At 42.4% G+C, this 26,937-nt stretch overlaps 1 protein-coding gene across 1 annotated transcript in view; it reads left to right on the top strand.

Annotated features, from left to right (window-relative positions):
* LOC126281533 (myrosinase 1-like) overlaps nucleotides 1-26,581 on the top strand; it is a 28,507-nt gene extending 1,926 nt beyond the window's left edge. Inside the window, exons 3-11 of the mRNA XM_049980581.1 lie at nucleotides 2,138-2,272; nucleotides 7,227-7,349; nucleotides 7,427-7,607; nucleotides 13,257-13,351; nucleotides 13,539-13,686; nucleotides 14,579-14,694; nucleotides 18,909-19,043; nucleotides 19,133-19,239; nucleotides 26,342-26,581. Of these exons, the coding sequence (XP_049836538.1) occupies nucleotides 2,138-2,272; nucleotides 7,227-7,349; nucleotides 7,427-7,607; nucleotides 13,257-13,351; nucleotides 13,539-13,686; nucleotides 14,579-14,694; nucleotides 18,909-19,043; nucleotides 19,133-19,239; nucleotides 26,342-26,468 (1,167 nt within the window). The 3' untranslated portion in view covers nucleotides 26,469-26,581. The remainder of the gene's footprint in view (nucleotides 1-2,137; nucleotides 2,273-7,226; nucleotides 7,350-7,426; nucleotides 7,608-13,256; nucleotides 13,352-13,538; nucleotides 13,687-14,578; nucleotides 14,695-18,908; nucleotides 19,044-19,132; nucleotides 19,240-26,341) is intronic.
* Nucleotides 26,582-26,937: the final 356 nt, after the last annotated feature.

The following is a 26,937-nucleotide window of genomic DNA, read 5'->3' as shown; positions in this document are numbered from 1 at the left end:
GGCAAAGCAGCACACACAGAGATAAGTGATATTATTGACTTGGTGCATACATACCATGTATTCGTAAAAAAAAATTATGGTGTCTTGCCGCTGTAGGTGTTTATTTTAGCCTTTGACTATGCACATTCAGGCAAGCTGTTTTTGATAAAACCTAGGTAAACACCAGGTACTTTATGCTATCGAGGCGGATTTTTATAATGATTACAATTTTCTTTGACTATTACCCTCAAACGTCAGAAAATTTTTTTGAAATAATCAGCAATTAGCTGAAAATAAGGAATTTTATTATTTTACCGTTTTCAGGCTCCCAGAGCCCTTTTTTGGAAGATTATAACTATTTCATTATTATCGAGCGTCCTCGACAATTAGTTGAATCTTTTATTTGGAGCTACTTTCCATTTATGACTACATGTTTTAACTGCTTAACATCCCTCCGCCGGTTAGTCAGGATTTGTAGTGCTTCTGTTTGTTCTAGAACACCTACGGCGTTATACCAGTTTTGAGAAATGGTCCTACACCGAAGGCTTTCTAAAAATAATAACGTTGTCTCATTTTTTATTACTTTTCTATCAGCTTTCACCATTTCCATTACACCATAACTGTCTCTCACTTTCCCGCGACCGGGTTCTTGGGCTCGATTCCCGGCGGGGTCAGGGATTTTCTCTGCCTCGTGATGACTGGGTGTTGTGTGACGTCCTAAGGTTAGTTAGGTTTAAGTAGTTCTAAGTTCTAGGCGGCTGATGACCATAGATGTTAAGTCCCATAGTGCTCAGAGCCATTTGAACCGGTTTTTTTTTTTTTTTTTTTGTCTCTCTCATAATTGCATTGTACACCGCATCTAGCATTACTTTCGGAAATGCATTTTCGTCATCACTAACTATCTGTATTTATGGCTCATCCCTCGAATGATACAAATATTTGAAGACATATTCAAATAGCTGCACATTTTCGTCTCCGTTCATACAGTGCAACCTTTCACGGTAGTATTTATATCTTCGGAGACATTGGTTTCTTCTGTGTTATGCTATGGTCTAAGGCATCTTGCTTTGGGTGAACTTCGTCTCCTACCACATCAGACGTCTTCAGGGCCACAAAGACACAACTAGTTTTTGTTTACCTCGCCGAAAGCGACCATTTGTTTATTAGTAACTGCGCAGTGGTAGATCTGTGAGGTCTGCTGACCGTCGCCAAAGGTAGATGGGTCGCTCAGGCGTGTGTTATACAACAGAAGATTAGGCAACCCTTGCTTTATTTAGCATTCATCCGCAGAAATTGTCCAATTCAGTCATTCACTCCTCTTCAATTTGTTTCTGTATTCTGAATTTTTATGGCCTCTCTCTACATCCCAGAATAGTAATGAGTGAAAAATTCATGAAATCATAGTATCGCAGATTCTGTTTTCATGTTTTCTTCGTCCCTGCCCATTATCTCCTACAAATGCTACACATATGTTGCCCAAATTTGGATTCTTTACGTCGGATGTCGATGCTTCTTTAAGGATTTCAAATTTAGTGCGCAGTCCGTGATCTTTCGGTTTCGCTGTCTCTTGAACGCAATGTCGCGGGTACGATTCCCGGCTGGGTCGGAGATCTTCCTCGGTGACTGGATGTCTGAGTTACCATCACCATTCCCTCTCAGTTTCATATACGCGCAAGTCGCCCAAGTTGCCGATGAGGCGTCAAATAGAAATATTCGCCCGAGACCGTCGATCTGGGATCGCCTGGCCAATAATGCGAGATGACAATCTCATCTCAGTTCCAATGTACCCTTGATTGCACACACAAGGGGTTTTCCACACTCTTGCACGCCAACCGGAGAGCGTACGTCCTTTGCAGTACTTAGACTTTCAGGCACTTTATTAGAAAGCTGTGTCATTATTGCGAGTTCTGTAATCGGAACTTCTTTTTTTACAGTTAAACTACGTTGGTGGAAAATGATAAGTGGATTGTGTTTAGAACTTGAATTCCTTCTTTTAACCAATCGAACATTTTTTTTTATTTTTCTGTAAAAATCCACTTATAATAGTGTTCTATCTTATTGCATAATAATTAAAGAGTAATCTAGTGGAATATATCAATCTAGTTACTCAATATATAATATTGTTGCTACGAGATCTTCTTACACTCTGCTTCACCAGGCGGACGTCTACCGGTTCTCGATCTCCTGGTCACGTGTGCTGCCGAACGGGGACCTCGACGTCATCAACCAGGCTGGTATCGACTACTACAACAACCTCATCAATGAGCTGCTCGCTAACGGAATTCAGCCTGTCGTGAGTACTTGCTACAAACAGATGAATATCTGATAGCATTCATTTGAAACTTCTGTCTTGCAGTGCTCATCTCTTACATAGAGTCTCTTCCATAACCATCATTTTGAAGAAAAATCTCAGGATTTGGTACAACGGACAAACTGAACTCGCCGTCCCATAAACATCGCTTCTCGATCCATTGTTTCTATCTGATCTTCTAATTCTATTTTGTTTTATTTATTGACACTTACTCTCACCGCATAACCTGGTCACTGAATTGGACCAATATAATGTCAGGTTTTAGTTAAGAAGAGTAAACGGTGTGGGTAAAAGCACACTATAATAGAAGCAAAATGTACCGGTGGCACTGATTTACAGAAGATGTTGCCGAGATAATTCCGAATGAGTGTTTACGAGCCACCACTGCCTCCGGTATGAAGTTTTGTCCTAGTCGGGTAAACTGATTTAAAATGTAAACATTTCAATGAAATCCCATGTAACTGGATTCAGATTTCACCGGAGGCTCATGGTTGAGGAATGTGTTACGTCCGAGTTTTTGCTGTCGATGTAAGACGCCATCTAACGCACCAGAATGATCAGTGATGGATACGTCGGCAGCAGGGAGTGCAACTGGGCCTTGAAGATCACCGGACCTCAACCCTCTGATTTCTTTTTAAGTCTGGGTTAATTTCAAAAGTGGAATTTACAACACTCTTGCTGATTCAGATGAAGTGAAGCAGCTGTACGTTTTTAAAACAATTCGTATCTCACTGCATAGACGGGCGCATTATTGCATCCAAATGGCAGGACACCGCATGGAACACCTTTTTTAACAGGTACCAAGGTACAGTGAACGGCAACGTATGATGTGCTCAAGCAGTACCGTATTTCTTGTCTAGGAAGAAAACTGAGGCCAGTTAGACAGCTACGTAATCGAAGAGATGCATCTGTACCAACCAGAGTAATGTTCCACGCTGAAGTCAACAACAGCCACTAACGGAACTTACATGAGCAGACCCATAACTACTGGAACGTTTTTGCTTCAAGTACTGCGTACTCTCACCCACGTAAACTTTCACTATTAATTAGAATGGATCACATACTGCTATCAACGCGCCTCCGTAGCCATGGTCGCTAACGCACGCCTATGTGATGGTGTTGGACTGTGAGGTAATCCGGTTCGAATCCTGGTGGTGAATAAGATTTTCACTCCAAGTATTTGGGGACGAGAGGTGGTGGCGTGAAGTTTATGATCACCAGCTTTTGTGTCGATGTCCTGTATTTAATTGCAGACCTTTCTGGCGTGTGCCGTAGGTTTGAAGTAGGGTTTTGGAGTATATATTGTATTCAAACATTATGAATCACCTCGAAGGGAACGAACTATTGATACGTAAACAGTATGGTTTCAGAAAACATCGTTCTTGTGCAACCCAGCTAGCTCTTTATTCGCACGAAGTAATTGCCGCTATCGACAGTGGATCTCAAGTTGATTCCGTATTTCTAGATTTCCGGAAAACTTTTGACACCGATCCTCACAAGCGACTTCTAATCAAGCTGCGGGCCTATGGGGTATCGTCTCAGTTGTGCGACTGGATTCCTGATTTCCTGTCAGGAAGGTCTCATTTCGTAGTAATAGACGGCAAATCATCGGGTAAAACTGAAGTGATATCAGGTGTTCCCCAGGGAAGCGTCCTTGGGCCTCTGCTGTTCCTGATCTATATAAATGGCCTGGGTGACAATCTGAGCAGTTCTCTTAGGTTGTTTGCAGATGATGCTGTAATTTAGCGTCTAGTAAGGTCATCCGAAAACCAGTATCAGTTGCAAAGCGATTTAAAAAATATTGCTGTATGGTGTGCCAGGTGGCATTTGACGCTAAATAACGAAAAGTGTGAGGTGATCCACATGAGTTCCAAAACAAATCCGTTGGTATTCGATTTCTCGATAAATAGTACAATTCTCAAGGCTGTCAATTCAACTAAGTACTGGGTGTTAAAATTACGAGTAACTTCAGTTGGAAAGACCACACAGATAATATTGTGGGGAAGGCGAGCCAAAGGTTGCGTTTCATTGGCAGGACACTTAGAAGATGCAACAAGTCCACTAAAGAGACAGCTTACACTACACTCCTTCGTCCTCTGTTAGAATATTGCTGCGCGGTTTGGGATCCTTACCAGGTGGGATTGAAGGAGGACATCTAAAGAGTGCAAAAAATGGCATCTCGTTTTGTATTATCGCGTAAAAGGGGAGAGAGTGTGGCAGATATGATAAGCGAGTTGGGATGAAAGTCATTAAAGGAAAGACGTTTTTCGTCACGGCAAGATCTATTTACGAAATTTCTGTCACAATCTTGCTCTTCCGATTGCCAAAATATTTTGTAGAGCCCAACCTACATAGGTAGGAATGATCATCAAAATAAAATAAGAGAAATCAGTGCCCGAACAGAAAGGTTTAGGTGTTCCTTTTTCCCGCGCGCTGTTCGAGAGTGGAATGGTAGAGAGATAGTATGATTGTGGTTCGATGAACCCTCTGCCAAGCACTTAAATCTGAATAGCACAGTAATCATGTAGGTGTAGATGTAGATGTAGATGTAGATGAGGGCCTTTGGCACTGTTGCCGGTGACCCGTCGGCCGGATGGCGACATTACACTAGGCTGCCCCCTTGGTGCTTTTCGAGAGGAGTGATGACTCCGGTTTCGCCCCCTCCCTCCCTTTATCCATTACAACAGAAACCACACACTGCAGTGTAAAAGTACTCATCCAGTCATCCACATGACACAAACACACGCTTGACAGTTCATAACAGGTCGGAGGAAGGCAACAGCAAGTCACCTTCCCTAGGACCTCGGCCTTCGATTCCTGCATCTACTCCTCCTACACTCATTCCTCGAGCATGGGATTGTTGTATCCATACAGTTATTAACCAAACACATGCATGTATGTCTTTAATTTACCCCCTTCTATCTATGTCCATTGAGGCCAGGAAATGAATTTTGCAAAACGGGATCTCTGGTTGTAGGATCTGGCAAGGACACGGACGGAAACATTATTATGGCGTGTGAAGAATTCATCTGTCTTGGATATGTTTGATATGCATCTGGACTGAGAAAATGACAAAGGCAGCTAGTTAACCAGGGCCGGAATGCTGTAAAAATAACTAAATAGTCATAGTACAGAGTTCCCATCAAAAATGTCATTGATAAGCAAATAATTATGCAGTTATTAATGTACGTTTTTTGATTCAAAAACGCGGGACATTAGCAAAAGCAAGAGACGAAATTACCAAGTCAGGGGCAGATGTAATGAGAGGAAACTGCACCCGGCCATTGTAGCAGAGCGGTTCTAAGCTCTTCAGTCTGGAACCGCGCGACCGCTACGGTTGCAAGTTCGAATCCTGCCTCGGGCATGGATGTGTATGATATCTTTTGGTTAGTTAGGTTTAAGTAGTTCTAAGTTCTAGCGGACTGATGACCTCAGATGTTAAGTCCCATAGTGCTCAGAGCCATCTCAACCATTTGAGCTTACTTGTTTGGCTCGCAAATCCTTCGTTACTGTCGATCACACGAAGTACGTAAGCACATGTAAAATTTTCAAACTCGATTTTCTCGAAAACGGTCAGAGCTGTGTTTTTTTTCTATTTTTATGCGTTGCAGTCTTAGTCGTGCCCTGCACAGCCTCTCAATATGAATGAAATCGGCGAATGGAAGTTCGTACAGTCCCATTATATGTGAGGTGATGAAACTTGTGGGTGCACATTTGAATTTTATACCACATAAATTAAGGAATTATCGAAGTTGTGGAAGTTTGAAGCTATTGTAGTTCATGAAACAACTGTGTGACAGATAGTTTTCCAAGTTTTGCCAAATACTTTTAGAATTACGTATTTATCTGAATCAAAATGTTTTGGAAGTTCTGTGAAAAAATTGGTTCAGATGGCTCTGAGCACTATGGGACTTAACTGCTGAGGTCATCAGTCGCCTAGAACTTAGAACTACGTAAACCTAACTAACCTAAAGACATCACACACATCCATGCCCGAGGCAGGATTCGAACCTGCGACCGGAGCGGTCGCGCGGTTCCAGACTGTAGCGCCTAGAACTGCTCGGCCACAGCCAACAGCTGTGAAAAGAATGTATTAAAGATTAAGGTAAACAAATTATATAAATCGTTTTAGTACGATAATAGCAACATGTTTGAATAGTTTTTGTTGTCTTAGCCATCTTTGAGTCGTTAAAAGTGAGTGTGACGGCAAGTTACATTTGGAAGACGGGAAGTAGGAGAGTAATAAACAGTGACACTCACTTTAGTGACAGTGAAGGTCACTTGTAGGTAGATACCTTCACAAATACTGTAACTGAAAATCTTCCTGTGTCCAATAATGATGTGTTTCAATCGAAATCGGTAGCAATAACAAAGAATTATTGTAGCAACGAATGGTAGTCCGTTTCGATATGATCAGTGTATTTTACGCAGATCATCATGCTAGATCCGGTTCAAGATATGTGAGACGTTTGGTCGTGAGTAGCATAAACGTTTGAAATTCACAAGTAATGTAGAATATACTTCGTCTTTTACGTCTATAGTTAAAGTCATACGAATATTTAGACCGAAAGTGTTTCGTTGCACTGTAAAGCATTTCAAATGACTTTTTTTTTTTTTTACAAAAAATCCTGTCCACACAGGTGTTTGTTTTTAGTACACTGCACCTCACTGGCAGAGAAAACTTGTATCTTTTGCTCGCTGTGAAGCTTTACTTCCACGAGGTGGTCATTGAAGATGCTTTAAAATAAAGCGAAACGCGTGTGATTTATATAGGAGTTTTATCACAATCGCAAAAAACTGTGTAAATCTAATATTGCTTGTAAAACTGCAACTGTGCAAGACAGGCCTAAAAACAAAACAAAAATGAACAACAAATTCTGAAATTTCTACCAGCTTACAGACAAATTTCCTGATTTTGTTGGTACGTTGACTTCAGGTGACAATGTACCACTGGGATCTTCCACAAGCGTTGCAGTACATTGGTGGCTGGGCCAACGAATTGATGGCTGACTACTTCGTGGAGTATGCCAGGCTACTCTTCGAGAACTTCGGTGACAGGGTGAGTGACAGTTACAAAAGAAAGTTTTCCAGTCGCCTCACAGGGACATCGGGTGAGGTCTTCTTGTATTTTCTCAGGTGAAATGGTGGATCACCTTCAACGAGCCCTCCGTTTTCGTGAACGGGTATTCGTACCCGCTGGTGGCGCCTGCACAGACTGCTCCGGGCATCGGCGACTACCTGGCCACACACACCGTCATCAAGTCGCACGCGCGGGTTTGGCACCTGTACGACGAGGAGTACAGAGCCTCGCAGAATGGTCAGTGCTACATCCTCGCTTCACATAACTTGAAACGGCTTTTAATGCTTCTTCTTTTCTCAGTTGTCAATCTTTTAGAATATGTACGTGGGATCAGTTACTCTTTCCATAGGATACAGTATTATTCACCCCCACAATAGAGCAGACTGGTCGCTTTGGAACGTTTTAGCACCGTGGGTCGTGTAACCTCCACCGCTAACGAGGAGAATACGGCAAGAGCCATAACCCGGTTTTCCATGAACTAGGCTCAGTGAAAGAAGGGGCCAAATAAGTGAACACGTGTGTCGGCTTATTTGTAGATAATCGAAGGTTTGTGAGAAAACGACAGTCAAAGTTTCCGAGGTACTTTGTGTCTCCTTTAGTACATATTGGTTTCAGCCAAAGTTGAGACACAGTGGTTACCGTCGCGTCTTCACAGTTTCGCACCCTGTGTTCGAAACATGTTATTGTTTTTTCCCTTTTTTTTCTCTTTTGCTTTTTCATTTATCTACGTATGTCGCCGTGCAGAGTGGCCGCGTGGTTTGAGGCACCATGTCATGGACTGCGCGTCCCCTCCTGCCAGAGATTCGAGTCCTCTCTCGGACATGGTTGTGTGTATTGTTCTCAGCATAAGTTAGTTTAAGTTAGTTTACGTAGTGTCAAAGGAGCAATGACCTTAGCAGTTTGCTCCCTTAGGAATTCACACACATCTGAAATTTTTTTCTGTATGTCCTTAGGAGGGGATATAAAGGAATTATGTTAACTGTAAATTTACAACCGGATTTCGCAATAAGTTTCACACGTTTATTATAGCATCTGTCTATGGTTTATTGCTGTCCTGTCTTTTGACTTTGAGAGCCAATTCGGGGACGATGTGTTTCCCTTACTGATTCCCCTGAAGAAGACAAAACCAGCTGGGTAGGTCAGAATAGATTGCATACGACACCCTGCTTGCAGGCTGCAGGAATAAGCTGACGTACTTGGTGGTCGATCGGAATTCCCTTCTCGGGAGCAGGCACGCAACACCACCAATATTACCGACAAGACACGGTACAAGAAGTTCACCGAAAACAGTTTCAGTTTTTTCTCATCCGTTTATTGTGCTACATACTCGTACAATAATCTTCTATCGACTTGATTAGATACATAGAAAAATAATTAACTAAAAACATTAATCCTGTTCCCAATACGGGCGCGAAACTGAAGCTGCGACCCTAGCCACTGTACCAGCACTTCCGATGGAGACTTACGTGCTGAAGGGCACATAAAGTATCTCGAAAACTTTGACTTCGTTTTCTCAAAAACGACAGTGAAAGTTTATCTGAGAAATGGTCAAGTGTCTAAGTATAAATTGAGACATGTGTTATGACACCCTCGTCCACCAAACGAACATTCTGGGAAATCGGGACTATGATACTTGCCGTGTTCTCCTTGTGAGTTACGGCAGTGAAACGGTGCCTGCGTCCCAGTCGAATGTATGGAGTCTGCGCATTAGTGTGGGTCTACGTAGAGATACTTCACCAGAAAGGAAACCGTAACACCAACCTTAATGACGTTGCCCATTCTTGGTGCTTCAACTGTGCAAAGTGCCTACAAGGAACGATATACTATTGGCTGCCATGTGCCACAACGCAACAACAGTAAGAAGATCTCAGCCGACATGGACTGAAGAGGAGTATCACGTCTTCCCATTTGCAATCTGTAGCGTCCCAAACGTCAATATTGCTTGGGGTTGGGAGACGGAGATCGAGCAGAAAGGGAGTAGTCATATGGCCTAACTGACAGGGGGTGTTGACCTCACTTTGTTGCTGAAATTCAGTTGTTGCAAAAGGTAAGGACCGGAAATACTGAATAACGAATATCAGGTGTTTTCCAACTTTCCACTTTGTTCAGAGAATACCTCCAGCATTTGCTCTAAATGAGCTGTTTCACCAAAGACAAAGTCTTTACACAGACACAGTGGCCAACTAGCACCGTTCAGTCTGTTAGAAGAACCTGTCAACACTGACTGCGCCTGCGCTTACCACACGACACACAGGAGTCCTCAGCAACACAGCTAGAATTCCATCTTTGGTTCCCAACTACTGTATATATTTTGCTCACTCCTTCTCCGCTAATAACTCTGTCTGTCGCTCCTAATACTGCTACCTCTCTACTTCCACTACGACCTGCCTGACCTATCTGTCCTCTACTCCTATTCGCTCTGCCTTGACCCTCTGCTCGAAATGTCTGTACCCGAGTTTTAATCAATTTCCCCTTCGGCTCTGCCAGTCAGAAATGTCGACAGTGGTTTTTCCCTTATAATATTCAGTAAAAATTCTTGGTTATCGATAAACCTCTCTTTTGATAGTGACGTTTTCCATTTCACTCAAATATTTAGTGGAAAAAACCAAGAAATTTCTTTTGTCTTTCCATTTCAAGACCGCAACTCTTTGGCTATTCTCTTTCGCAATCACGTTTCAGTTTGTTCGTTACAACTTCCTCGGGAAATTGTTAACGATTAATTCGAAAGAAACCGCCCAAATATGTATCCTTTCTTATGAGTCTGTTTGTCAAATCCACACTGGTATACCAGTTATCAGTAGATAATACATGGCTTTTCCTGTGTACATCTTGACACAAATTCATAACAGCATTTGCTGGTGCGTTATTTTCTTTATCAACTACTTCGCCAGTATAAATTCGAAGACTGTAGCAGTACCCATTACCGCAGCACAATTTAAACATTTTGAAGCCATAGTTGTTTTTCGTTTGTTTCCAATATTGCCTGAGGATAATTTGTCCTAGGAAAAGTATCAGAAATTCAACGATACATAATATTTCGGCAGGATATTAATATTCTTTTTTAATTTTTGTCAATTCGTCGATGATGAACTGAACTTTTGAGACACGACCTGTATCACCAATTTTTGTATTTCCTACGAGAATTTCGAAATAATCACTGTTCAGTAATTTCCGTGGGCATGTCTGAATAAACAGTGCATCCTTGGACCAACATAAATATATGGGTAGAAGTTTCTCCAATCCCGTCCTAAAAAGCAGTCCTAAATGCCACTTTATTTCATCTTTGTTTCTTGACACCCATTGTGTCGTTCGAGTAGCATAAATTTGTTTGTGTCACTTATGTGTTCAAATGTTTCATCTCTGACAATAATCCCATAAAACTATTCGTCTTTGTTACACTTTTGCACGTTTTCAGCACTCATATCAGCATCTTGGCTACTTGTTAAATACACAGCGTTTAGCTGGTTGCTTAGAGGATCAAACTAATTATCAGTGTCGGATGATGTCAGTTTCTTTACATGGCTACGTTTGCGTGGTACAAATAACGCACTCGGTGAATCACTGTCTCCTCCTCGTGACATTTTTGCTACAATGGGCAGCATAAGATATTGAAAATAATCGCTGTAAAACTTGCCTCTCTTAAAGCATGTGTGGCTTTCTCTAGCTGGTTGTCTCTTTGAGCGTCACTCCTTACCATACCACTTCTGTTTATACGCCAACTCAACAATTGCCAAATGGTGTACTTATATATTTTTTGTTACTCCCCTCAACGACAGTTGTCGCGCGAATTTATTAGACGGTAACGCCTGCGATTTAGGTGATCAACACGGCGTGGCTGTCGGATGGGTTGCTGCACAGCAGGGGCACTATTACGCGCCGGATTATACGTAGTACGAGGACTGTCCAGAAAGTAGGTTCCGATTGATCGCGAAATGGAAACCACAGTGAAAATCAGAAATGTTTTATTTGTATCAGTTAGCTATACCTTTCAGCTATTTCTCTACGTAGTCGCCGTTCTGACTTAGACATTCGTCGTAGCGTTGTACCAACTTTTCAATACCCTCATCATAGAAGACAGCCGCCAGTGCTTCCCGCCAATTCTCTACCCTGGCCTACAGCTCGGTTACTGTGCCAAAATGTTGTCTCCATAGCCAGCGGTTCGTGTGAGAAGAGATGAAACTCAGAGGGAGACAATTACGGGCTGTATTGTGGGTAACCATATTCATTGTCTCGGCAGAATACGGCTGAGAACTGTCTTGAAGAAGAAACCGCACGACAGTTATGTAATGTTGGCTGCATAGCTTGAGGCGAAATTTCTCACCAGGGTCCTCGTACTTGGCGGGGAACACTATTTTCTAGACATCTTTACGCGCTCACTATGAGCTCAGAAATGAGAAGAGCGACTTGATGCTATCTAGGGTCATAATAGAGACACTGCCCAACACATCTGTCCAAAGCTTTATTCATTTATCATAGTCGTTTCCATTTCGCGACCGATCGGAACTTACTTTCTGGACACCCCTCGTACATTAACAGAACACAGGTCAAGTGGTCACCTACCCGCGGTAATGTGGACTCCACGGAAAGCACAGTAAAATCAGCTTCTCTCACAACGTGTTAAGACCTGAAATACAGCACTTTAATATTCCACAGCAATTTTTAGCTTATATTTAATAGTAAACATGCCTTCGAGTTCCTCACTTGTAGGCCATTTACACCGTATATTTCAGTCTTTGAAGATGAATAATGTTCCTCCAGTTGCTAACGAGGTGTTCTATAAATTATACATTAAGTTCATAAATTATCAATTTTATTCTGTTTCTATATCCCCCAGCAAACTTTGGTTACCGTACACGATTGTGCAGATACGAGGGCGTTCTGAAAACTAATGTCTTCAATCTTTTTGTTCTGTTCTCAGTACAGGTTGAGGATGTCATTTATATTATTCGGTCGACTATTGCGCTTCGCCAAGCCAAGTTGTAACCCTCTGCTGCTAGAGGGCTCCAAATTGTAGCGTGTAACATGGCGGTAACTAAGGCTGTCCGTGAGTGAGACGCAGCGTGTTGTAAGCGAAAGTACGGATTCTAAGAGTTCGCACAGACATGCAGCACCCTCTCCTTCAGCAATACAATCTCTACTTGGCCCCATTAGATTTTCATATGCTCCCAAAACTTAAAGAACACTTTCCAGAACTCTACTTAGAGGGTGATGAAGTGCTGCAAGCGGAGGTGATGTGGCTCCGTCAACAAAAATTCTTCAGTGATACTATCAACAAATTGTCATCCGTTGGGAGAAGAGTGTTCGTCTTCGACTATGTTGAGAAATAAATACATAGACTTGAAGAATAAAGATGTAGAATGTTAATAATGTTTGTCTTATTTGAAAAGTTTCAAGAGTTTTAACTTAAAAAATTCGGAGGTATTACTTTTCAGCATGATATCGTAATTCAGTTATTTTGTAGTTTGTTTGTGATTACATTATCAACAGCATTTCCTAGAAAGGCTGTTCATGCGTAGAGGAGAGGAATTTTGGATATTTTATGGTTACTGAATTATATGTAAGACATTTATTTTAATGGAACTTTCTGGCAGATGAAAACTGTATGCCGGAACGAGACTCGAACTCAGGATTTTTGCCTTTCGCGAGCAAATCCTCTACCATCTGAGCTACCCAATCATGACTCACGACCCGTCCTAACAGCTTCAGTGCTGTCAGTTCCTCGTCTCCTACGTAACAGACTTCACAGAAGCTTTTCTGCGAACCTCCTTTGGTCACGAATTCAAGTCTCAGTCCAGCATGTAGTTTTAATCTGCCAGGAAGTTTCATATCAGCGCACACTCCGCTGCAGAGTGAAAATCTCATTCTGCATTTTTTTACGTTTTGTAGGTAGCGTGGGAATAACTATTAATATGGACGTGCTTGCAGCACGCTCCAATTCTACAGAAGATTTAGAAGCAAGTGAAAGAGCGCGACAGTTTCAGGTGAGTGTGAATACAGCTTCTCCTACTGCAACTTCATAACTTTTTTTATGGTGATTGTTGATTTTCTTAGGAGTACAAGCAGTGTCATTATAATATATTATACCCTGTGAACGACTTTCTATTATCAATAAGAAAGCAACGGACAGTGAGAACTGTGAGATGAATGCTGAGAACTTCTGTGTTGCAGTTTGGTATTTTCGCACATCCCATCTTCACCGAGGAGGGTGATTACCCGGCTGTGGTGCGGCAGAGGATAGATGCGAACAGCGCAGCTGAGGGACGACCACGCTCACGACTGCCATCCTTCACACAGGAAGAGGTCGAGTACATTAGAGGTGAGCACCTCAGCTAAGGTCTTTGGTAAGTGGACGATGTAGTCTTGAAATTCACAAGTGGTCTCAATTAGGAACAACTCATTGTTAATTGGGTTGTTATTTCCTTCAACGTATACCAAACAAAATACTATATAAAAAACACTAGATACTAATACGTATCTACAAACAGCTTATGTAAGCAATGTTTCGTGGTGAGTAATAGAAATAGAATAAAAGTGACAGTTTTTGGGTATGATGCATAATTTGTAGAATATTACGTTAATAACTGGAGGAACTTCCTCTAACTATACGTCTTTCTGCACCTTCCTCTATACCGTAAGGCAAATTGTAGTTTTAAGTGGACCTTAGATCAAAAGTACAATGTCAATTTTTGGGGAATTCTCTTGTCAAGAGCACTTTGCAGTTTTCAAATCTACATTTTAGCTGCCAATTTATTATATTTATGTTTGTGGCTGAGCAAAACCTATCATTTCAAAGTATGTCACTTTATTCTGTGTAAAGTAGCGGCTTCCACATTTGCATGTAGTAACTATTTCATAGTATTTTCTTCGGTATACGTTGATGGAAATGACAACTCAATTGAAAATCAGGTGCGACTACATAAAACACAAAAAAATGTTCTGTCAGATAACATTACTGTCCTGTGTTTCCAGTTAATCAAAGGTAAAACATATCTGCAAAAAACATTTTCTTGTGGTTTATAATTACATAAAGCAGTTCTCGTTTAGGCTTACCTACACTGCTGTAGTTCTGTAACTGATTGTAAATTACCACTAATATTGTTTCAAGAAATTCTAGGAAAAAATTCACTGTGCGGACTTTTCGAAGAACTTCCTTTAGCTGACACTTGTCTTTGGATTTTGGTGACTTACAGACAGTAATTTCCTTGCAGGTTCGGCAGACTTCCTAGGACTGAATAACTACTGGACGAACTATGCGTATTCCATACAAATACCCATTAAGCCTTCTAAAATATACGACTCCGGCGTCATTACTATCACTGGTGGGGTAAGTAGAAGTGACCATAATACGTTAGTTGGTAGTGAACATGTATTCACCATGTTTTACACATACGCGGTGACAAGTAAACTTCAATTACTAACAACTACACGGGCTGCAGACGGCTGCATTCGTCGCTGTTGCTACGTCTTTAATGCCAAACGAGAACGTGGTAAATTAAATTCCAACTTTAGAACTCTTACCAACTTCATTTCTATGTTCTAGATCAAAATATACTGAGCTCTAAACGATAATGATGCTGACACCAATATAAAATAAAAAAAATTATTTTAATGTCTATTTCAAACAACATTATAACATAGAGGGGAATTAAAATTTCATAATTTAGATTTCCCTTTAGATACAATGACTACATACACAGTCTTGTACACATTTCGTTTTTTTCCACGAATTTGAGGTTTCCCTCTGTCTTTTCCTGATGATTTCATCTGTAAGTAACGGCTACACCTGACACATGACCAATTTTACATTTTCACGTCTGTTGCCGCCTCTACTACTTTTTCTCATTATAGCATCTGCCAGCACGAATTTCAGTGTTTTACCCTCTTCATATATTTTCGAAAGGGATGCTTGTAATTGTGATAAAAAGAAAAAGTAACGTAATAGTAACAACCATTATTCAGTTACATATTTCGTATTTCACTGAGGATATACGAAGTTGCGTCTCCTTCAAAATACTTTTCATGGGACTAACCGCAATTGCCGGTCTGAGTCATGCAGTGATGGAAGCAGTTTTTACAGTCTTCCGACTCTTCTGCGGCCTGGCACCACTAACATTTAATGTTCTTCTTCATTGAAAGAAAACGGGAAAAATCACAGGAATACAACGTAGAGCAGAACTGGTGAGTGGGGTAACTGCGAAACTGCGTTCATTTCGATTTGTGAACTCGGCTATAACGTTATCGCTGAGGAGGGACACATCCTTTGATCGCCTTTATGCACGGTGCGCATTTTCCCTCAGTGCCGTAAGCAATCACTTTCGCACTTGAAAGTAGTAATCTTGCTTAACTGTATTATCTTTGAGAATAAATTCGTATTAGACAATCAAATCAACATTGTTTTGCTTTAGTTCTGCCTGTTTTTTAGCGGGGTTGAACTGTAGTCTGAATTTTACATGATTTCTGAGCCATAAGCATAACAGCGTGGGTCGTAGCCTTTAATGATTTTTGAGAAAAAATTAATCATCGTCACCATTGTTCTCTTTAAGGATTAGGCATTATGGTGTGTGCTGTATCACAATTGTTTGTGCCATCTCTTTCTACGATGTTCAACGCTTCTCTTTCCTATTAGCTTGTATTGTATTGTATCTATGGTTGGACATGGTCTTTCCAGTTCAGTCAATATATCTCAGTTATAATCGAGATGGATCCTACATGTATGGCATGTGTAACGTAAGTGTTTCTTTTAATTTCTAGTAATGAATATCCCGCTATAAAATTGAGTAGATACGTCTATTATGATACGATTTGTTGTAACTGATCTGATGTTAGGTCCGAACATTCTCCACCATACATCTGACTAGGGAAATTTTCAATTTTTAGCACATATATTTACGCTTCCTTACTTGTTCAATTGTTCGTTCATCTTCAACAATTGTAGCACTTATGGGTAATAATATTTGAAATACCATCACTTATATTTTATGTGGCTGTATTCCCATTCCGTATTTAGTGGCCACTTTACTGCAATTTGAATCTTTTCTTCGGATTTCCGTGTTATAAACTGATCATCTACAAATACCAGCGCCATTAAATTAAATTTATCACTTATTAATGTAGCGCTTCAAATAATCAACCATTTATGAGTGTCGAAGCGAGGTCTATGGAGTAGGCAACATTCCATTAGAACTACTGACGGCCTTGGGAGAGCCAGTCCTGACAAAAATCTACTTAGACTTATCTTAGAAGTTACATTAAGGAAAGGCAAAGCTATGTTTCTAGCATTTGTAGACTTAGATAAAGCTTTTGACAATGTTGACGGGAATACTCTTTTTCAAAATCTGAAGGTGGCAGGGGTAAAATATAGGGAGCGAAAGGCTAGTTACAATTTGTATAGAATCCAAATGGTAGTTATAAGAGTTGAGGGGCATGAAAGGGTAGCAGTGGTTGGGAAGGGAGTGAGACAGGGTTGTACCCTGCCCCGATGTTATTCAATCTGTATATTGAGCAAGCAGTGAAGGAAACAAAAGAAAAATTCGGAGTAGGTATTAAAATCCATGGAGAAGAAATAAAAATTTTAAGATTGGCCGATGACATTGTAATTCTGTCAGAGACAGAAAAGCACTTGGAACAGCAGTTGAATTGAATGGGCAGTGTCTTGAAAGGAGGATATAAGATGAACATCAACAAAATCAAAACGAGGATAATGGAATGTAGTCAAATTAAGTCGGGTGATGCTGAGGGAATTAGATTAGGAAAGAAGTTTTGCTATTTGGGAGCAAAATAACTTATGATGGTCGAAGTAGAGAGGATATAAAATGTAGACTGGCAATGGGAAGGAAAACGTTTCTGAAGAAGAAAAATTTCTTAACATCGAGTACAGATTTAAATGTCAGGAGCGTAGCCATGTATGGAAGTGAAACGTGAACGATAAATAGTTTAGACAAGAAGAGAATAGAAGCTTTCGAAATGTGGTGCCATAGAAGAATGCTGAAGATTAGATGGGTAGATCACCTAATGAGGAGGTGTTGTATAGGATTGGGGAGAATAGACGTTTGTGGCACAATTTGACTAGAAGAGGGGATCGGTTGGTAGGACATGTTCTGAGGCATCAAGGGATCAGCAATTTGGTATTGGAGGGCAGCGTAGAGGGTAAAAATCGTAGAGGGAGGCCAAGAGATGAATACACCAAGCAGATTCAAAAGGATGTAGGTTGCAGTAGGTACTGGGAGATGAAGAAGCTTGTACAGCATAGTGTAGAATGGAGAGCTGCATCAAACCTGTCTCAGGACTGAAGACCACAACAACAACATTGTGAGTGATATCGTCTACGTAAACACTGAGAATGTAGGGGGCGGCGGGCAGTCTTGTATTACTCCCTGATTAGTATCGCCAGATTCTGTACAATTACTACGCACCGATACTTATTTTATTACTTTTGGGTAATCACTGAATTGCCGTAATTAGAGGTGCAGGAGCTCCCGTTTCGTTTGGTAATTCCTATAGAATTTTCCGTTTCATCTTGTCAAACGCCTTTTGATAATCGATAAATACATAATAATTAGGAAGTCTAAATTCTCTTCTTTTCTCATTTACTTGTGGCAAAGTAAAAAGACCAGAACGTGATCTCCCGGTACCTTTCCTAAAACCACTATATACCTCTAAAGTACGTATTTTCACTATTGGTATAAATCTCTTATCTGTAATTTTATCGCCGGCCGGTGTGGCCGAGCGGTTCTAGGCACTTCAGTCTGGAACCGTGCGACCGCTACGGTCGCACGGTTCGAATCCTGCATGGGGCATGGACGTGTATGATGTCCTTAGGTTAGTTAGGTTTAAGTAGTTCTAAGTTCTGGGGGACTGAAGACCTCAGGAGTTAAGTCCGATAGCGCTCAGAGCTATTTGAACCATCTGTATTTGTATCACACGGTCTGTAAGAGGAACTTAGCAGACACATCCCTCGGTAGTTTGCACATTGTGATTTATTTCTTTTCTTATAGGTAAAGGATATGAAAGATCCATTCCATTCCTCTGGCACACGTCAGCTCAGCTAGCAAACTTAATGTTTGCAACGGCCTACTACAGAACCCCCGGACAAGTGAAACAGCATTTATGAAAACAGTTATTGTGGCCTAATTAACATTTTCTCAAAGATGACTGTCACCTGATAGTACAAAAGCGGGAAAACACATTATTACTGCCCCTCCACATGTGAAAATGAAATTCTCGCTGTCTCCATTACTCCCTCATATCTATAATCGTAAGTAACAGCAGCCATGAAACTAAAACCCGTATGTAAAGAGATGACTGACATTAAGCCTGAAGCAAGTAACAGGTTTTAAGAGCAATCGTTTTCTGCCACACGTGTTATAACCAAATCAAAATGGAGTACCATAATGTACTGAAAACGATATGCTATTATTAGTGTGCTTCGGAGGAGGGAGGAGGGAAAGATAGTGAGCACACTACAGCTAGAGAAACAGTGTGAGATGAATATGTGTGAAGAAATCGTCAACAGATGTAGTAAGTTTCTTTTTGTTTCAGAGATATCCTTGGGGATTCCGAGAATTACTGAATTGGGTTGCTAACGAGTACCCTGGATACCCAATTTTCGTGACAGAGAATGGTCTGTCCAACTCAGGAGGACTAAATGATACGGACAGGATCGAATACTTCATCGTAAGTAAAGTGTGCTACCCCTGTAGAATATTTCTCTTACAGTCACCGAACTCATCTTTCTGATGAACAATGTAATGAATTGTTTTCAGGGTTACATGGGAACCCTACTGGAAGCTATATATACTGACAATATTCCAGTGATCGGATACACGATATGGAGTCTGATGGATACTCTGGAATGGCGTTATGGTTTCACGTGAGTATCTACCATAACTAATGTGTCCAATGATCAGAATGCTCTTTTCCCTGTAATAGAACTGTGTTGACCCTTGGGCTGTACTGTCAGCATATAGTCTAAGTCGAAATTACATTTTTTTGTGCAGCATTTGATTCACTTACTTAATAAGTAATCAGAAAAGTTATTTTACAACATTTTGGAAACAGACAGTTAATTTATCTTTTAAGAGGGCTCTGTCGTAATCGAACTGCCACAAAAATTTACTTTGTTCATGTCTGATAACGCCCCTAAGAAATATTCCAGGCGATCTAAGAGGAACTTTTTTAGGTAGTCGTAAGTTGACAAAGAAAATAAACTATATCAGGGGGAATTAGTATAAAGGCAGGGTTCCTAGGAAATAAATAATACGCTGAAGAGTATGTGTATCGAATTAATACGTACATGTGAGACAGTCGTGGCGGAATTAGGTAGTTTGTTTCATAACACTACAACACGAGTACCAAAACTAGGCGGTTGCAGTTTCAGGGAACGGGTATAAAGACATTCACTGTCCTGTTGTGTTATTGGATTGTTAGCACTTTGTCCAACATCCGTTCTTTCTAATTACCTCAAAAATTCTCTGCGGAATTGATTTTGTTAGGGTTAGTATTTCTTGCAGTGAAATTGTCACCCATTCTTCTTGTATCGCTCTTTTGAGCCCACATGCTGTCTCAAATTGCTTTCCATTGCGATAAACATGCCTTACAAGTATTTCCCAAGGGTTTTCCACGGGATTCAGAACCGAGCTTCATGCACGACAGAGCAAGACATCGATTTCTTTATTTCCAAACCACATTTTTGTTGTACCAGAAAGATGCACAAATGCACTACCTTGTTGAAAAATTAGACTTTCGTTCCCTAGATACTCATACATTCTAATCAGGTCTATCTCTAGCACCTCAGTGGACATGCTGGAGTTTATTCTGGTGTTTAGCCAAGCAATAAGTGAATTATCTATAGGTCAGAAGACTGCCCAAGTCATAACATTTCCATTGCCAAAGCTTCTGCTCATTCTTTGCCTGCTGCTCTGTTCTCAGCTCATACTAATAATACTGAAATCCATCCGGCCCATCTAAATTAAACTTCTTCTGATCACTGAAATCACTTTATCCCATTCAGATCTCTCTGACATATGTTTTTCTGCAAACTGCAATCTATCCTGTTTGGATTTGGGTGTTAGAGCAAGTTTCTGATGCTTTCTGCAACATTTCGTAAGCGCGAGAGGTTTGTCATGCGACAACATTTGTCATACACCTCTTGCCGTTAGTGGTAACTGCAAATCAGCACCAAGTCGAGAAGAATAACGGTTTCCGGCCCTTGCTTTTCATAAAAGTAACCGTTACAAGGCCACAGATAATATCCTACTTCGCTCACATTTTATGCTCTGTCCATACCGTCCGCCAAATGTAATGAAATTATCTATCGGTGTACTTGAACAATTAAACTTCTTAGCGATTTGACGATCAGTGAATCCCATTAAATTGTGCATACCAACTTTTCCTTTTTCGTCACATGATTACTTTATTCATAACATTGTCACAATCGTGGTTCATGTACACAACACTTCACTAATGGTATCTGTTTCCTGTCTGCAGTAAAGTCACGTACGCACACTCTAACACTGCACAAAGGCGACTGCCTTGCCCTCTACTACCTGAATAGTTGATGTCTTGTTAAGTACTGTACTACTGACATCAAATGAGGTATCAGTTGACTGAATTTGTCGGTACACTGGACATTATACTTTTGGGTGTAGACTGTGCACAACTAATACAGCGGACAATATTATGTTTCCTACAAATACCCATGTCTTTATACTACTTTGCACTAGTGCAGTAGTATTCAATATTCTGGGAGACAATGACGAAGTGAAAGCAGCGAGATTGGTTTACCAGAAAATTACAGGAATTCAATAAAATTAAAAACAATTCAAGGCGAAAACTTCATTATTTGTGTAGACAAGAAAAGGAGAATGAGCTGAAGGTAAGGAAATAATGATACACTCAAAGACAAAAAAGAGGCACCACGATGGAATTATAAGAATAGTACGGGAATCAGTAGAAGTGGTTTACACGTCCAAACAAAGGAGTACAATTACAGAAAAACTGGATGATTTATTCCAGAGAAAGAGCTTCACAAATGGAGCAAGTCAGTAACTTCTTTTTCCACCTCTGGCTCTTATGCAAGCAGTTATTCGACTTCTCATTGATTGATGAAGTTCTCAGATGTTCTTCTAAAGGCTACTATGTCAAATTCTATCCAAGTGGCGCGTTGGATCGTCAGAATCCTGAGCTGAATGGAGTGCTGAGCCCATAATGCTCCAAACGTTCTCAGTTGGGGAGAGAACCGGCAACCTTGCTAGACCATATAGAATTTTACCAGCACGAAGACCAACAGTGTAAACTCTCGCCGTGTGCAGGCGATTATTATATTGTTGAACTCTAAGCCCAGTAAGCCAAGGATGCTTTGCAATGAAGGGCAACGAAACAGGCCCCTGGATATCGTTGACGTACCGCTGTACCGTAAGGGTGCCGCGAATCGCAACCAAAGCCGCCCAGCCTTGAAATTAAATGGCATCCCACACCATCACTCCTAGTTGTCGGGCTGTTTAGCAGCCGACTGTCAGGTTGGTATCCCATCACTCGGTCTCCAGACCGATCTTCTCTTGTCATCGGGGCTAATTTCGAAGCGGGACTCATCACTGAAGACAGTTCTACTCAAGTTAATGAGATTCCAGGCCGAAGGCGTGTCTGGAGACCCCCCCCCCCAGACAGTTGACATGTTCATGGAAGTCTTCCAACAAATAGCGCTAAATTCCACGATATTGCGCCCAAACTGCTAGCTGAGTACGTGGAAACACATACTTATGTGGCAGCATCGGGATGGAAAACTACGTACATTTCATTAACGCTTCAAGAGCTTACACACTAGAAATGGAAAACGTCGGAGCGATTCTTTTCCTGGATGTGGGGGTCAACAGAACATCTACACTCCCGGAAATGGAAAAAAGAACACATTGACACCGGTGTGTCAGACCCACCATACTTGCTCCGGACACTGCGAGAGGGCTGTACAAGCAATGATCACACGCACGGCACAGCGGACACACCAGGAACCGTGGTGTTGGCCGTCGAATGGCGCTAGCTGCGCAGTATTTGTGCACCGCCGCCGTCAGTGTCAGCCAGTTTGCCGTGGCATACGGAGCTCCATCGCAGTCTTTAACACTGGTAGCATGCCGCGACAGCGTGGACGTGAACCGCATGTGCAGCTGACGGACTTTGAGCGAGGGCGTATAGTGGGCATGCGGGAGGCCGGGTGGACGTACCGCCGAATTGCTCAACACGTGGGGCGTGAGGTCTCCACAGTACATCGATGTTTTCGCCAGTGGTCGGCGGAAGGTGCACGTGCCCGTCGACCTGGGACCGGACTGCAGCGACGCACGGATGCACGCCAAGACCGTAGGATCCTACGCAGTGCCGTAGGGGACCGCACCGCCACTTCCCAGCAAATTAGGGACACTGTTGCTCCTGGGGTATCGGCGAGGACCATTCGCAAACGTCTCCATGAAGCTGGGCTACGGTCCCGCACACCGTTAGGCCGTCTTCCGCTCACGCCCCAACATCGTGCAGCCCGCCTCCAGTGGTGTCGCGACAGGCGTGAATGGAGGGACGAATGGAGACGTGTCGTCTTCAGCGATGAGAGTCGCTTCTGCCTTGGTGCCAATGATGGTCGTATGCGTGTTTGGCGCCGTGCAGGTGTGTGCCACAATCAGGACTGCATACGACCGAGGCACACAGGGCCAACACCTGGCATCATGATGTGGGGAGCGATCTCCTACACTGGTCGTACACCTCTGGTGATCGTCGAGGGGACACTGAATAGTGCAAGGTACATCCAAACCGTCATCGAACCCATCGTTCTACCATTCCTAGACCGGCAAGGAACTTGCTGTTCCAACAGGACAATGCACGTCCGCATGTATCCCGTGCCACCCAACATGCTCTAGAAGGTGTACGTCAACTATCCAGGCCAGCAAGATTTCCGGATCTGTCCCCCATTGAGCATGTTTGGGACTGGATGAAGCGTCGTCTCACGCGGTCTGCACGTCCAGCACGAACGCTGGTCCAACTGAGGCGCCAGGTGGGAATGGCATGGCAAGCCGTTCCACAGGACTACATCCAGCATCTCTACGATCGTCTCCATGGGAGAATAGTAGCCAGCATTGCTGCTAAAGGTGGATATACACTGTACTAGTGCCGACATTGTGCATGCTCAGTTGCCTGTGTCTATGTGCCTGTGGTTCTGTCAGTGTGATCATGTGATGTATCTGACCCCAGGAATGTGTCAATAAAGTTTCCCCTTCCTGGGACAATGAATTCACGGTGTTCTTATTTCAATTTCCAGGAGTGTAGCAACAAACTAGGTTATTAAGTCTGCAGGAAGCCGACGCATACCAACAGATACCTATACGCAGATTCGCGCCATCATCCAGGACAAAAGAAAGCTGTGCTACGTGCGCTGGAGCCCGGAGCTCACCGGATTAGTAACGCCAGCCACAAATAACAGGAACTGAACGAGCTGAAGACAACATTCCGTGCGAATGGATACAACAAGGCAGACATACATCTAGTTATGAGACGCAGTGAAGACAAAACATGAGTGACATCAGAGACCGTGTAGGCAAGGTCCTGCGCCGCGCAGGAATCAAACCGTTATTTCAGAGTGGCCACAGTATCCGACATTTGTTGAAGCCCTCTAAGGATTCCGTGAATGCTCTTTACATGCAAGTGTCAACGGACTTCAGTTTGAATGCGACGAAGTCTATGTTGCTGAAACCGGGAGACCCGTTAGCACTTGCGTTCCGGAGAATGAACGTTACGTATGACTGAGACAGAGTAACAAATCAGTTTTCAGCTGTAGCAGCCGTGGATGCACCAACGGGAAATAAGAGAGGTTGCTGGAATAATTAAATGCCATAACAGCATGAACACGGAGGATGGCTTCCGTTACCTTTGGCCTATCCCGCCCGGTTGGCAGTGCGGTCTAACACACGGCTTTCCGGGCGGGAAGGAGCGTCCGGTCCCCGGCACGAATCCGCCCGGCGGATTTGTGTCGAGGTCCGGTGAACCGGCCAGTCTTTGGATGTTGTTTAGGCGGTTTTCCATCGGTCTCGGAGAATGTGGCGTGGTTCCCCTTATTCCGCCTCAGCTTCACTATGTCGGCGACTGCTGCGCAAACAAGTTCTCCACGTACGCGTGGCCGAACCGCACAATAACCCTGGGTTCGGTGTGGGGTGGCGGAGGGGTGAAGTGGACTGCGGTAGTCGTCGTGGAGTTGTGGACCCCGCCGGAGCCTCTCCTTCGTTTCTAGGTCCCCGGTCAACACACATAAGGCGCCGCCACTTGACCAGGATTTAGCAGTGTATACAGCGGCAATGAGAGAACTGCCGCGAGGCTTTAAGATCTCGCTGCAGGAAAGCACCATCCCCTGCATACGAGCTACCGATTTCTATTGCATTCCAAGCACCAACGAGAATCGGCCAACCAGTTGCGTAACAGAGTAGCACAGGCAGCTGACAGCCGATGCGCTACCTTCTACCAGTCATTTACTAGAGTTGTTTCTCAAACAGCCACCAGGATAGCACAGGCAATAGCATACCGTACAGCCAACGCTCCATAGCAACCTCTTCAAATTGATCCATGGACTCTCAGATATGTGACATCGATAGCAATCAGATAACGGAAAATCACAGAATATGAAGGAAGACATTGGCCATTACACAGCAGTGTACCGGCCTGACGGGTGGGCGACAAGTCGGCCCAAACGTGGGCACTTTAGCTGCTTTAGTAGTTAACAATGACAAAGTCCAACATCCAAAAGTATTTTATTCAATATTAAGACGAGTCTGTATCCTCGTTCTCCTATTTGATATTGACAGAAGCGCTGATACGACAGAGAAAAAATTATATGTATGGATTCAGGAAAAGGAATGGTCTAAAGAATCAACAGAAGAGAAACGAAAAAAACGATCACTGAATTTTTATTATGGTTACACCCTGTAGAACGGTACAGTGGAATAAAATTGCAAAATTCTTCAGGAGAATGATAATGATGTGTAATGGAAGAAATGTGAGAGAAATGTTGTCTGGAGTGGTGAGGTTACACACAATTTAAGTTAAATATAAACAAAATAAAGATGGAAGAAACGACAAGTAGCTGGCGTGAAGAAGCAATGTGAGTGAGGAAAAATTTCTAAACCTAAGAAGTAAAATTAAGTAGGATGTGAAGACGAAAGTGTGGCACACTTTACTATATGAGGAACAGTTTCAATATCAAAACATCCCTACTGAGATCAAATGACGTTATAGTTTTGCCGGCCGCTGTGGCCGAGCGGTTCTAAGCGCTTCAGTCCGGAACCGCGCTGCTTCTACGGTCGCAGGTTCGAATCCTGCCTCGGGCATGGATGTGTGTCATGTCCTTAGGTTAGTTAGGTTTAAGGAGTTCTAAGTCTAGGGGACCCTCACAACAACCCATGCGATGGGAAAGGATTCTGGAAGAGACTCGCATTTCATAATTTCATCTTGGAGAATGAAAGGGTCTCACTTCCTCAGTCTTCAGAGGTCTTAAAAATATTTTTAAGTCATGTGATGCTCTCAAACAACTGTTACTTGCACTATATTTGGTTACCATTTCAGGTCTTTTTTTACGTTTCCGGTAATACTTTCATTATATAACTACAAGAGTTCTTATGACAGCCACAATTGAAAATAATCATGCTCCTCCTGCTAGTCTACCAAAAGGAGTTGATCACATTTGAAATACATTTTTTCCTCTCTCTCTCTCTCCCTCAGTATTACTATCTATTTTTAAACGATATGCTGTAAGCGCTTAAAACATACCTGTCAAATGAAGATCAGTTCGCACGCGCGTCAGTCCGTGCATGCGTGTGTGTGAGTATGTGTGTGTGTGTGTGTGTGTGTGTGTGTGTGAGAGAGAGAGAGAGAGAGAGAGAGAGAGAAAGAGCGTCTGTGTCTCATGTATTACAACTTATCTCACAAAGTCTTTTCGCGTCTCTCTGCAGGAGATCCTACGGGTTGTACGACGTAGATACCAGCAGTCCAAACAGGACGAGGACGCCCAAGGATTCGGCTGCCTTCATATCACAAGTCTATGGAAGCCGACAAGTTCCTGAAGAGTACAGTCCTTGATAGAGTGATGTGCGAAGACAATGGGTTGTGCGTGATCTGTTGCGATTGCAACTGTTGTGGCAATATTCTCTTTTAAATAAAAACCCCAAAAGACTAATTTGTGGAAAAATGCACGATTTTATTTCTGTTATCAGCCTTCACTTCGATCCCTTTTATCAGAACCATAAATGTGCTGTATCTCTGAGTCTATGGTTACTTTGAATCTAGAATCACGGACCAGTAAATATATCAGAGTCGTGAATAGTAATTAACACTTTCGTAAACGATGTTCGTTTATTGAGGACAAACTAAAGTTCTCAACAAATCTGAACTGTCCAGAGGGTGCTCACATTCATACACTCACTGATTGTTCAAGCAAATTGAAATACTATATCGAGGGGAACCTCCTATAACCTTCCACAAATCACACGGGACCGCTGAATGAAAATCTGTGGCAATTGAGGCTTTTTCGTTTTGTAAGTCAATAACC

Source organism: Schistocerca gregaria, chromosome 7 (assembly GCF_023897955.1).
Source record: "Schistocerca gregaria isolate iqSchGreg1 chromosome 7, iqSchGreg1.2, whole genome shotgun sequence".
In the NCBI taxonomy this organism is placed as follows: Eukaryota; Metazoa; Arthropoda; class Insecta; order Orthoptera; family Acrididae; genus Schistocerca; species Schistocerca gregaria.
Note: the sequence above shows the minus strand (reverse complement) of the source record. Positions and strands in the feature narration are given on the sequence as shown.